Source organism: Stegodyphus dumicola, chromosome 8, assembly GCF_044657685.1.
Source record: "Stegodyphus dumicola isolate Sdum_Otavi_A_Nest chromosome 8, ASM4465768v1".
NCBI lineage: Eukaryota > Metazoa > Arthropoda > Arachnida > Araneae > Eresidae > Stegodyphus > Stegodyphus dumicola.
The window spans coordinates 193,769,868-193,784,170 of NC_140775.1; the positions used below are offsets into that span (position 1 = coordinate 193,769,868).

The following is a 14,303-nucleotide window of genomic DNA, read 5'->3' on the forward strand; positions in this document are numbered from 1 at the left end:
ATACTCTAATATATCTGTTCTGCTTTATTACTTAGGAACAGAGTAAATTTTGTGGCGTTCACACCATTTTGAGTTTATAATATAGAGTGAATATGAATACTTTAGAATATTGTCATATTTACTCAGTTAGATCTGGTTACCACTTCTATTCTTAAAATATATTTAACTCACATTCTCTATACTGATTATATATTCACCATGAAAATAAACAGTATGGTAAAATAATGCATAAAACAATTTAATAAACATTACATAACAGTACAGAACTAATTTTAAAATTGCCTGCCATGTGGAAGGTTATCAAATACTGCCTTTTTAAATAGATTACAGAAGCATATTTCCATCTTAGTTATGTCAGAATTTTAATCTGAAATAATATTTTCACATACAGCCAGTAGGGTCTGGTTTCATAAGTAAATTCCAAATTAGTGATGATATCTGGAGGAAGATGAGAAACTACATAATTATATTTAGTAACTGATTCTGCAATAGATTTGGGATTGCAAAAGCAAAGGTGCTTTCACACATAATAAACCACTGGGTCTGATCGACTATAAAAGAAAATTTGGCAGCATGTACATCAAAGATTTTGCAAAGTTTAAGCCAAAAGAAAATAAAATATGAATGATAAACAGAATATAAATTATGAAATTATCTATAATTAGCAGTCATATTAGATCAAGAGGAAGAAAGTCTATGTAATCCATAACTTTTGGTTTGGAAACTTTGACAGATGGTCAAAAATGACAGATGTCAAAGACGAAAATGTTTATGAACTTTTTATAAGATCTGATTTAGTGATATGCAGAAGTCACTATTATTGCTGGTGCTGATCTTTTGTTGTCTTTAGCACATTAAATATTCTTACTGCATTCATCAAAAACTTCAATCAGGCATAATACACAATAAAAATTTATCTTTATTTCAAGACTTCAAACTTGTGTACTACTCCTCAACAGGCCAAACTCTCTCTGCACTTCAACAAAACATCTCCTTACAGTTGTTCTATTTCATTAGCAGCAATGCATGCTCGTTTCTTGCTTAAAATGACTTATTACCATATACTGAATTCACTGTCAAAAGAGTCAAATGAAAAGAAATAAATTCATTACTGGTTTCAATTCCTATATCTAAATATTAGTTCTGACATCTATTTACAGGAAGAAACTGAATAAATGTCAAAATTTAGTGATTATTCTTATTTTGCTTTCTTTGCTCATTAAGTTTTTTAATTAATAAATTTTATGATTAAATCACATAAACAAATCAATAAAAATTACATATTAATTTTATATGACATTATGAATGCAGATCAGAGAAAGGACTTGAACTCTTTTTTGATAGGTAACTACAAAATTAAGCATGACCTCTTTTGACCATAGCAAAAGATAAAACTGAAACAGGACTTACATCGAACTAAAGTGGCAAATTATTAGAGATATTGATTAAAATTTTTTTTTAAAAAAAAAAGGAGTAAAAACAATTTATTCACTCCTGAAAAGATTTTGAATTTTATTTCAAATTTCTATTGAGTACTTCTTAGACTGCTTTTTCTACAAGCTTAATAACAAATTTATGAACATTGTTCAAAAATTATTTTATAAATAATAATTTTGCATATTCATTTCCTTCGTCTTTACTCTCCTCTTCTAAAAATAATGTATGTTATACACATAATTTTTGGAATCATATATTTATCTAAAATGCTACAAGAGTTTTTAGTTAGAAATCATGATGTAACACACAAACAATTTCCTTCTACAAGCCAAAAATAGAATTTGATAGTAAGTTTGATTCGCTTTCATTAAAAAATTTCCTTTCTCTTATTCTGATAACCACTACACAATAAAAACTGAATAAAGTTTATTTGCTTCATTTATTGAATATTAATGATCTACAGAAACAATCTACTGATCTACTGAAACAATGCATATGAAATATATCAAGTACAGCTTGACTAATCAATGTTTCTCAAATAAGTCTCAAAAAATCCATCTAATTTAGGAGTTTCAGCATACAAATTCTTTTTAGATCTCTCACCAGCCATATATTGCCGAAGACGTTCCTTCCTCATTGCCTGTACTCGGGCTTTCTGTAATAAAATGAAAAATATTAATAGCATTTAGTAATACATAATGATACTTTCTGCAGTCCTGTAGAAAAGTTGCAAAAATGTATTTATGAGGCAAAATGGTACTTCGCTAAGATAGCTATGTGTCAACTCACAACGTTGCCATAAATGAAATATAATGCAACCCAGGTAATGCAAAAGTTGTACAAAGCCGAGTTTATGTAATTCTGTGAAATGCTTTTTACATGAAAACAGATCGCTGTGTATATATGGGAAAAAACAACAGTGGAAAAAGGAATTTCTTGAAAAATTAAGTGTTTTACTATCAATGTTTCTCGTATTTTAAATAATACTGATTGATTGCCCTTGTATGTAATTCTAGTGTGATGACATTTTGGAATTGGCTTTCGTGTATTAGCTTCAAGAAAAATGACTTGCTAACGAGTTGGTGAATGTTTTCCAAAGTGGCCAATGAGTCTGTGTCTTTTCAGTGGGGATGAAGATAGTCAGAAATTATCTATATATTTATAAAAGATTGTCTTAGACCAATTACTGACAGTTTTATATTAAACCCTGAAAAAAATTAATCATTATAAAATTTAAAATATTTAAATTTAAATGATTATAAAACCACATAACATCCTTGTGTGGCCTATTAAATTAAATACATTTTTTTGCTGCACTTCATTTAAACGTATTTCCTAGAATTTCATTAGAGATATATTTCTCATTTAATCAATTAAGTTCTCATTTCACAGCAAGGGGGTAAAAAACAAAACACGGAAATTCGAAACGTATCCATTAAAAATTGTAAAATGTAGAAAAACTTAAAACACCACATACAGTTAAAAAAATCTGACGTGGACGCCACATGACTTCCTTATATAGCCTATTAAATTACACACATTTTTTGATGCATTTCATTTAAAACTTATTTCTTCTAAATTCATTAGAGATATATTTCTCTTTCAATTAATTCAGTTCTCACTTTGTTACAAAGGAAAACTACATAAAAACTCAAAATATTATCATTAAAAATTGTAAAATACAGAAAACCATAAAATACCAAATACAGTTAAAGCTGTTAAAAAAATTCTTACAATTAAAATTAGAGTTTCCACACAAAAACAAGCAATTCGACCAGCGGGCAAGAAGACAGATTTTTGGTACACGAAACTTGTTTACTTTTGACCCCACTTGGGAAAAAGACTCTGAAGATGCAGACACTATTCTACCGAGTTTCAAATGTAAACAAATGGCGGTTTCTTAGGCTTAACTCACCACTTAAACTTTTAAATTGTTGATAATTCTATAGCTATTACGCTCAGATTAATTAAAGGCATAAAAACCTTATCTGGAAAATTAAAATCACCTTAATTCAATCACTTTTAAAGAGAAAAAAAAAAAAAAAAAAAAAAAACTTACCATTAACTAATACATTAAACACGCATGCATAAAGGTATTTTGGGCATGCGCACACGCATATTCGCAGCCATAAAGATCTTATGCGCATGCGTCAAAGCGACGCATGCGCAGAAAGTTTGTAGCTTTGAGGTCCAGATTATGGGTGTCCAAAGTAACGACTTTTGACTGTATTACAACAATGCTATATGTATAAATCTAATACAGTACAAAGTCTTTAATCCAGACGTCCATAATACGGACCTCAAAGCTACAAACTTTCTGCGTAGCGTTTACGCATATGCGTTTAATGTATAACCGACGGTATAAGCTAGGCTAAAATTATCTAATTATCTATTTCAGTTAATGTTGCAGATTGCGTTATTCCTAAATCTTTTAATTGGATCTAGCTTATTATTTTTCGCAGAATATTAGAGCAATTTTATAAAAAGTAAGCTTGACCTTTCGATTACGTCAAAAAGTGTTTCCGATTTTGAAGCTGCCAAAGGATCTCCAAAGCGAAAGCATGTTTTGATGTCCATCAAACAAAAAGTGGAATTGCTGTAAAAAATGGATAAAGGCATGAAGAAAGTGACAGAGAGGTTACTGAAAACGAAAAATTTTCGATTGAAAAGTTAGTCGCTATTCTCGGCACAGCAATTACAGGACTTGAACAGCGGAACTTTGTAACTGAACAAGAAATTATGTCTGTTTATAGAATTAAAGAGAAAGTATTAGCACATAAAATGAAGCAACTTAAACAACATACATTGAAAGAAATGTTTAATAAAGTAAACAAATAAATATTAAACTTTTTTTAGTAAATTTTGATACCCTTTAGATCATAATTGCTCTTGGTTGATCTCTGGATTATGGTAAATTGGCGATTTTTTGGCGACCAACTCTGCTACAGCAACCCTTTACTTTTTTTTTCGCCGCCATTTTGTCCTCAAGAAGTAAAGACATATTTCTTTTCTTTTTATATACTCAACACATTTTCCAACAATCTACTAGCGGAATTACACTTATGTTAGAAATTTTATGTAACAAAAGTGCTTAATCATGACAAATATTCACTGTAAAATTGGGAAAAAGTGCACAATCGCAAACTCCTTGCTCGTTTTTCAGAATAGCACATACACATAAACCATTTACACGGAGACTTATTTTTACTTAAAAAAACATCCCAGAATTGCACAAAAATGGCATTGCACACACTCTTAACTTTATCCATCTACACTGCTATTTTCTCATAAATCACAAAAATTTGCACGAAAATGCAGGAAAATTTTCTTAATCTTTAAACTGGGTAAAAAGCACATATGAAATTACCTGATCGCGAAAAAGTATATACCCTTTCCAAGGATGAACATTTCCACTTATAAAATAAATAAAATATCCAAAAGCTTTTACCTCTAAATTATCTATTATATTATAAACGTCACCAACGAATTTATACGCAAACATTAAAAATAGTTACAAATACTTAGTGTCAAATATTTAAATTATTTCCATACACGTTTACTTCAACTGAAACATATACCAAATTCCTACAAACATAAAATTCACAAAATAACTATCATTTAATTAAAATATCACTAAACCATGTACACGTCGACTTATTTTTACTTAAAAAAACATCCCAGAATTGCACAAAAATGTAAATGCGCACACTCTTCACTATATCCATGTACACTGCTTTTTTGTCATTAATTAGAAAAATTTCATGAAAATGCATGAAAATACTCAACGTATTCCAAAATACTACAAACATATAACTCACAAAATCACGATCGTTAAATTAAAATATAATTAAATTAAAAAACACTACTTAAAATATAAATAAGCACATACATTAAATTAATAAAAATTAGATTACAATCCTAATTACTTTAAACTAAATCATTGCTAATAACAATTTTCCAATAATACCATTTTAATTTATGTACTCCTTACATTTAGAACAATGCATAAAAATAATATCCTCAAATGATTAAAAATACTAACCTAATCTTCTTCAGAATCTTCATTACGTGGCACGCACACTTCCCTACAGAAAGAGTTCCAATCGGCTGCAGTACTGGATCCTAATTTCTAAATCCGAAATCCAGTTGTCAACTTATTATTAATTATTACGTATTAAAAATTTAGAATTCACTTTACATAGCGCCATGCAATCCGAAAATTAATCAACACTATTTCACACAACACACAATGAAGCTTAATACAAAATAATTTTTCCAAATTTACCCCCTTTTCTGATTAAAGAACTGTAATTCGTCCATTAATGTCACATGACATATCTCATGATCTCTCATTTCCCTCACACAAAATAATGCGTAATCAGAACTGAGTGCTTCTCACATTATTACCAAAGTCCTATGTAGTAACCTTTATCGCCTCCAAAATGTCGCCAAACTACCTGTTACCATATTCCAAAGATCAGCCTTGCTCTTTATTTCATAAATTAGAGTTTCATATCTTTAATTTTATAATTTCTGCATGCCATCTTACTAATTTAAATTGATGATCTATAATCTGGAAAAACCCCTAATCCGGAATCGCCGAAGTCCCGACGAGTCCGGATTAAAGACGACTGTACTGTACATATCCTAAATCATACTTTCGATATATTAAAAATACAAATTGAATTTCATCAATCAGTGCAGTAGAACAGGAGATATAGAACTATCCCATTTTTACTTCCTTGTATGAAGTAAAAAGGAAGTATTGTAATCACAAAAAGTTTCAGGCAACATATTTCAACGAAAATATCCATTTTGACCACTATCGAATGCAATTTAATGATGTTTTTGCTTGATATCTGTACATAAGGACAGAATAAAAGACTCTTTTCCTCCAGAAAAATTATAAAACTGCTTTAAAATGAATTCTGAAGACAATTTTTCGTGGCGTCTGTACGTACGTATCTTGCATAACTCAAAAACGAGTAGTCTCAGAACGTTGAAATTTTTTGTATGGGATTGCTATAACATGTAGATGTGCACCTCGTACTTTGGTTGCAATCGGCCGCACCAAACGTATATAAATATACTTATATATATATCCACTCTGTTACCCGGCTTGGTAATCTCAGTTTCTTTACTCTTATATGTTTGTAAATTGTACATTTTTTGCTTTAAAATGATTGAATTATGGGCTTCTTATCTTCCGGTTAAGGTTTTTATGCCTTTAGTAAATCTCTATGCAATATTTTTAGAATTATCAACAATTTTAAAGTTGTTTAAGTGCCGCTAAGCCTAATAATTTTTTTGATGGTGGCCAGTGCTTGTTTACATTTGAAACAGCAGGATAGTGGATTTGTTGCCAATCTAGAGAAACTTCACTTCGCAACAACAAAGATAACGCCTTCATTTATTATTGCGAATTAGATCATGCTTAATCCTTTCTGGAATTTTTTCGAGGACATAAGTGTTTAAGATTTACTTCGTAAATTTTAATACAGATATTTTGAGGTTTTATGTATTTTTGCCTTGTCGCGAAGTGAGAATGGAATTAATTGAAGGAGAAATACTCGGTCGTCTGTGAAAAACTGTTTCTTTTTTGTTTTGTTTGCTTAATTTCTTTTATACATCATTCTAGCTTTATTATAGTATTTGAATAGAACATGTGGCAACGATTAGATAATTCTTTAAATGATATAAAATTTTGTGCATTCTGAGTTATAATATGAACAAAATATAATACTGTTGTGTTAAGTGAACCTAGCGCCAGAGTGTCGCTATGGTAAACAAATAGAGTGAATTTGAAAGAATGCATTTATTTTATTGTGGTTTATGCGTTGTCGGTGAAGTAGATTTAATTCAATCCAATATGTTTAAATGAAATGCAAGAAAAAATGCGTATAATTTATTATTCTGTACAAGGAAGTCATGTGGTGTACACATCAGATTTTTTCTTTTTTGTGCAGTGTACATGTCGTAATAAATAAATTAATACAGCAAGTATATACAACTTAAACATAAGGGGAGAAATTTTAAGTTAACTTATATGGTATTTGAAATAAAATAAGCTTGCATATTACCTGCTTCTCTCCATAAACACATTCATACAAGTCTTCATAAGGTTCTCTGCATTGTTTTGCTAATCCTTTATGACCATACACATCTGTACAGTCAAGAACATTCAATTCCAACTCTCGACATTTTTTGATATGCTGACAATTTCCAAACATTCCTAAAATATCTCCAATAGGAGAGTGAAAGGGTGAATTATATGGATTAACACCAGTCATTTTACCTGAAAGTAATAAAAATAATTACTCTCACAACAAAGACACTGACTGAATACTACAGACTGCAAGAATCTATTATAAGTACAAAATCAGATACAAATATATTTTAAAACTTTACTACATTTATTTTAAGTAAAAAATTATTTCAAATGCTGTTTAGTAATATTTTAAATTCCCTTGACAATTCATAATAAATTCAAAGTTATAAAATATGAATAACTTACTTACTCCTGTACTTAAAATACAAAACATTGAAAAAAAAAGCATTGTTAATGGCTGCAAAAATTCACATTGTATTTTTTATACAATAGAATTTTATGGAACTGCCAAGTGAAAAATTGCAAGCAAAGTGTTAGAATGCTGGATGCCAAATTTTTGCAATTCTCCAATGGTTTTTAAGTGAAAGCAGAGTATATAGGGAAAAAACAGCACACATAATGTAAAGTCTGTGCAGTTCTTTGATGTTTAACCCTTCAGCATTAGCTCCCTTTTGCCACATTAGTAACCACACTGGACAGTTTTCACTCCAAGGTATCATTTTCCACATTTCACGTTAAATATAATGATTGAACAGTTTATTGCTTGTATTGAAAGCAGAAACTCTAATTTTGCATGAAATTAATTTAACATGCTTAATTTTAAGTGTATTTTTTAACATATGGCTTAATTTAAGGCCTTGCATATAATCAGTATTCAAAAGAAAACTATAAAATGTGTAAATACACATTATTTTTTAATTACATTCACAGTCAAATTCCTTAGAAAGGAAAAATTCCTTTTAACCATGCCTTTATGAACTCAACCCTGAAAGGTAATGGAAATACTATAACAGTCACGTATGGCATTTCTTCTTTTTTTAGTAAAAATATAAATTGGGGGGGGGGAATTGTCCCATTGCGGGTTAAGTAAAAACAGATCACTGTGCACACGGGAAGAACAGTGGAAAAAAATTACTTTTTTTTTTTTTTTTTTGCAGATTTATTACAATTTGTTGAGAAATGTGTTTTATGACAGCACTTGATCTTTACATTACGGTAACTGGTAGTTTGGCGACATTTTGGAGGCGATAAAGGTTACTACCTGGGACTTTGGTAATAATGTGAGGAGTACTGAGTTCCGATTACGCATTATTTTGTGTGGGGGAAATGAGAGATCATGGGATATGTCATGTGATATTAATGGACGAATTACGGTTCTTTAATCGGAAAAGGGGGAAATTTGGAGAAGTATCTGTGGATGTATATTATTTTGTATTAAGCTTCATTGTGTGTTGTGTGAAGTAGGGTTGAATAATTTTGGGATTGTATGGCGCTGTCTAAAGTAAATTCGAAATTTTTAATACGTTTGTGTGATAATTCAAAAGAAGTGGTTGAATCGTGCATGAGTGTAGGTTTAATTGCGGATAAGTATGAATGTCCAAAATGTGGGAATGAAATGAGATTGTGTGAAAGGAAGGATATTAGTGATAAGTTTGAATGGCGGTGCAAGAAATCAGGTGAAAATGCACATTTTGTGAAACGGAGTATAAGGAAGGGTACGTGGTTTGCTGAAAGTCGTTTGAGTATGGGTGAGATTTTATTGATTTCTTATTATTGGGTGAATAGATTGCCAGTTGACTATTGGATTTCGGATTTAGAAATTAGTAGTAGGACTGAAGCTGATTGGAATTCTTTTTGTAGGGAAGTGTGCGTGGAATTTTGCGAAAATGATATGGGTATGCTTGGTGGTATGAATGTGATTGTGGAAATTGATGAGAGTAAGTTTGGGAAGCGTTAAGTATGAGAGAGGTAGGAGAGTGGAAGGAAAATGGGTGTTTGGTGGGATTGAAAGGGGTAGTAATAAATGTTTTTTTAAGGTTGTGCGAGATAGAAGTAAAGATTGTTTATTGAGTTTTATAAAAGAATATATATTACCGGGTAGTATAATTATTTCAGATTGTTGGAAATCATATCAATGTTTGGAGGATGAAGGGTTTAAGCATCTTGCTGTAAACCATAAGTATTATTTTAAAGATCCGGAAAGTGGTGCGCATACGAACACAATAGAGGGCACCTGGAATGGTATAAAAAGCGCCATTCCTAGGCATTGCGAGAAGGGGAATTTTGCTTTTTATTTAGCAGAGGAAGTTTGGAGGAAAAATTCGGAAAAAAAAATCGTTCAGTAATTTTATTGAATCCATAATAAAAGTGTATCCACCATGTAAGGAAGATTCGGAAGAAGATTAGGTTAGTTAGACTTTGTTAAGAATGTGAGTAGTATTTAGTTCTGATTACGTATTATTTTGGGTGAGGGAAATGAGAGATCATGGGATATGTCATGTGATTTTAATGGACGAATTACTGTTCTTTAATGGGGAAAAATCTGGGAATTTTGTATTTGGCTTTATTCTGTGTTGTGTGAAATAGTGTTTGTGAATTTTTGGATCCCATGGCCGTAAGTAAAGTGAATTCGAAATGGGTATTTAGTGGTATTGAAAAGGATAGTAAGAAATGTTTTTTAAGGTTGTGTGAGAGAGAAATAAACATGTTTTATTATGTTATTTATTTTACGTGGTATCTTGCTTTGAAAGATAAGTATGATTTTAAAGATTCTGAAAGAGAATGAAGAAAAGTGTATCCGCCACGTAATGAAGATTCTGAAGGAGATTAGGTAAGTTAGTATTTTTAATTATTTTTATGCATTGTTGGAAATGTAAGGTGGAAAGGAATTTGGTATTATTGGGAAAATTGTTATTAGCAATGATTTAGTTTAAAGTAATTAGGATTGTAAGGTAATTTTTATTAATTGAATGTATGTGCTCATGTATATTTTAAGTGGTGTTTTTGAATTTAATTATATTTTAATGAAATGATAGTTATTTTGTGAATTTTATACTTGTAGGAATTTGGTGTATGTTTAAGTTGAAATAAATGTGCATGGAAATAATTTAAATATTTGATAATAAATATTTGTAATGCTTCATGTATGAATTCGTTGGTGACGTGTATAATGTAATAGATAATTTAGAGGTAAAAGTTTTTGGATATTTTATTTATTTTATATGTGGAAATGTTCATATTTGTAAAGGGTAAATACTTTTTCGCGATCATGTAATTTCATATATGTTCTTTTTACCGGGTTTAAAGATTGAGAAAATTGTCATGTATTTTCGTGAAATTTTTTTAATTTATGAGATAAAAGCAGTGTACATGGATATAGTGAAGAGTGTGCGCAATGCCATTTTTGTGCAATTCTGGGATGTTTTTTTTAAGTAAAAATAAGTCGACGTGTACATGGTTCAGTGATATTTTAATGAAATGATAGTTATTTTGTGAATTTTATGCTTGTAGGAATTTGGTTTACGTTTGAGTTGAAATAAACGTGCATGGAAATAATTTAAATATTTGATACTAAATATTTGTAATGCTTTATGTATGAATTCGTTGGTGACGTGTATAATGTAATAGATGATTTAGAGGTAAAAGTTTTTGGATATTTTATTTATTTTATATGTGGAAATGTTCATATTTGTAAAGGGTAAATACTTTTTCGCGATCAGGTAATTTCATATATGTTCTTTTTACCGGGTTTAAAGATTGAGAAAATTGTCATGTATTTTCGTGAAATTTTTCGAATTTATGAGAAAAAAGCAGTGTACATGGATATAGTGAAGAGTGTGCGCAATGCCATTTTTGTGCAATTCTGGGATGTTTTTTTAAGTAAAAATAAGTCGCCGTGTACATGGTTTATGTGTATGTGTTATTTTGAAAAACGCGTAAGGAGTATGGTATTGTGCACTTTCCCCCAATTTTGCAGTGAATATTTGTCATGATTAAGCAGTTTTGTTTGATAAAATTTCTAGCATAAGTGTAATTCGGCTAGTAGATTGTTGGAAGAAGTGTTCAGTAGATAAGAAGAAAAGAAACATGTCTTTACTTCGTGAAGACAAAATGGCAGCGGGGAAAAAAAAATAGAGGGTTGCTGTAGGGGAGTTGGTCGCCAAATTTTCGCCAAGTTACCGTAATGTAAAGATCAACCATGACAGCTTCTTACTTTTTTAATTTTATTGATTCATTACTCTTTTATGGAATTCTCAATGTGTTGCCATTTAAAAATGGCCTTTGTTATAATATTAGTTGGCAACTTTTTGGATGGGAGTGCAGTTAATCAAAAAGTACGGATAAAAATACCAAACTTATGCATATATACACACACATAACATATATAAGAATTATCAAACCAGTATGCAAAAATTCAAAAATAAGCATCAAAGCAAACATATAAACAAAAAATTTTAGATAATCATCATCCCAGTAAAATATAATTGTTAAAAGATAGCCAAGTTTTCACTTAATGAAATGTTTTGCCTAGCAGAAGAAGTTTATAAGAACAAGTTTTTTAAGTCCAAAACTGCAGCAATTTATTTGGCTGATCTTTGGAATATGGTAACAGGTAGTTTGGCAACATTTTGGTAAGGCGATTAAGGTTACTAGCTAGGACTTTAGCAGTGTACATGGATAAAGTCAAGAGTGTGTGCAATGCATTTTTGTGCAATTCTGGGATGTTTTTTTAAGTGAAAATAGGTCGACGTGTACATGGATGATAGCGGGTATGAGCAATTCTTGAAAACGCGGCAAGCAGTGGGAGATTCTGCACTTTCACCTAATTTCGCACCTAATCTTCGTCATGATTAAGCACTTTTGTTCCATAAAAGTTCTAGCACAAGTGTAATTCGGCTAGCAGATTGTTGGAAAAAATGCTGAGTGAAAAAAAACATGCCTTTACTTCGTGAAAACAAAATGGCGTCCAAAACAAAACTAGCAGGTTGCTGTAGCAGGGTTGGTCGCCAAATTACCATAATCTGAAGATTAACCATTTATTTCAATGAAAAAATTTCCACTTAAGAATATTACTCATTAATGATATAAAAGTAATTTAAAATAATAAACAAAATGCCCAAGTCAATCAAGTTAGATATCAAACTACATTCATTTCCTTAAAGTCCAGTAAGTAACTGCATTTCCTTAAAGTCCAGTAAGAAAAAAAAAAATCTTTATTGTAGAAAGCATTTTTGTCTGGCAAATGTTTTCCTTGAATTCTACTATACAGAGTTACTATCCTCTTTATTTTTCTTCCATATTCAGTATTTCTAGATGCCACAAATTAATTTAGCACTGTAATTTTTTTGCACTAAAGTGCTGCTGACAAAATTTAAATAATAAATCCTACTATGCTAACTCAGCAACTCATATGAATGATGGAGAAAGAGAGTTTACAAATTGAGAATTTCGATAATGATTTCAGTCTTATCTAATGATGAATACATGCAAAGTGAGACTGATTACAAATATTTAGAGTTTCCTATCAAGATGAAGTAACAACTACTTTGAAAAAAATGTAAATGCTTTTAGCAAAGCCAACCCAATTTAGTCTTTGTTTCAACAGTCTATATAAGTTAATAAATCAGAAAATGAAATAATAAACTGGTTAATGAGTTTAGAGGATATGAAATAATACTAGCTTAACATTTCCCCCCCCCCTCCCTTAAACTAGGCTAATAATTTACAAAAAGATTTCAGCTCTAAAATGTATATGAATAAAGTTAAGATTACAATTATTATAGTTATAAAATATCACAACTGTAATATTGGTAATTATTTACTTATAAACAGTACAATACAAGTCGATTATAGAATAAATATAATATGCAAACATAATGACTTATAATTATTTATCATGAATCATAAGATTAAGATTAAACAGAAAATACTATGTTACATTTGCGAAAGAGAGGTAAAGAAACTTAATAAATTAGAAGATAACTAGTTTAATGTTTTTTCACAATAAATAAAGATTACTTACGACCTGGCCTTGAACGGACAAATTACACGGATGTCTTATTTTGCACTAGAGCTGGAGCAAACCGCATGTATTCGTCACTGAGTAACGGGTACATCGGTTGACTCGAAGTACCGATTCGGTACTCACAAATTCATTTCGTTACTCGCATCTGTCTGTTCGTTATTCGCATCTGTCGTATGATGCGGTTTGTTCGAGTACGAAAAATGCGGTTGCTATACGAATACGAATGATGCGGTTTGTATGCGAATACGAATGATGCGGTTTCTATGCGAATACGAATGATGCGGTTGCTGTTCGAATACGAATGATACGGTTGTGTCACAATGCGCTCATATTTTTCATAGATAATTTTGAATTTTTTGGGGCATCGGGCAAACTCTTGTTTACATTATGTATTTTAGTTGAAATACTATTTAGTTGTTGATATTTAAGAAGATGAGCAATTTTGATAGCGTGAAGCATTGTTTTGTATTCGCTTTTTACTATTGCTATTTATGTTTGTAAGTTGAAAATTTAGATGATTTTTTTTTTTCCCTTGAGCGTGCCATAGTGAGATTTTATTGGGCTAAATCGCAGTATAGGCTGCATCAGTCGATGCTGTGTTTACTTCTCTTATGCTTGGACACGCCTTTTTATGACGTAATATTGGTTACGCCTCTTCTTCAAAACAAGTTATAAGTATGCTATAGCTTCATATTTAAAGAAGACTTAAATTATATTTTAACTTAGTTGAAA

The 14,303-nt window shown here is 30.5% G+C and overlaps 1 protein-coding gene across 1 annotated transcript; it reads right to left on the minus strand.

Moving 5' to 3' along the window:
- Window positions 1-1,857: 1,857 nt before the first annotated feature.
- LOC146996067 (uncharacterized) lies at window positions 1,858-13,720 on the minus strand. Its single transcript, XM_085822877.1, has 3 exons — window positions 13,569-13,720; window positions 7,518-7,732; window positions 1,858-2,092 (listed from the first exon to the last, which is right to left on the minus strand). Exons 2-3 carry the CDS (start codon window positions 7,725-7,727, stop codon window positions 1,958-1,960), a joined length of 345 nt encoding a protein of 114 aa, XP_085679003.1. The 5' UTR covers window positions 7,728-7,732; window positions 13,569-13,720; the 3' UTR covers window positions 1,858-1,957.
- Between the last annotated feature and the right edge of the window lie 583 nt (window positions 13,721-14,303).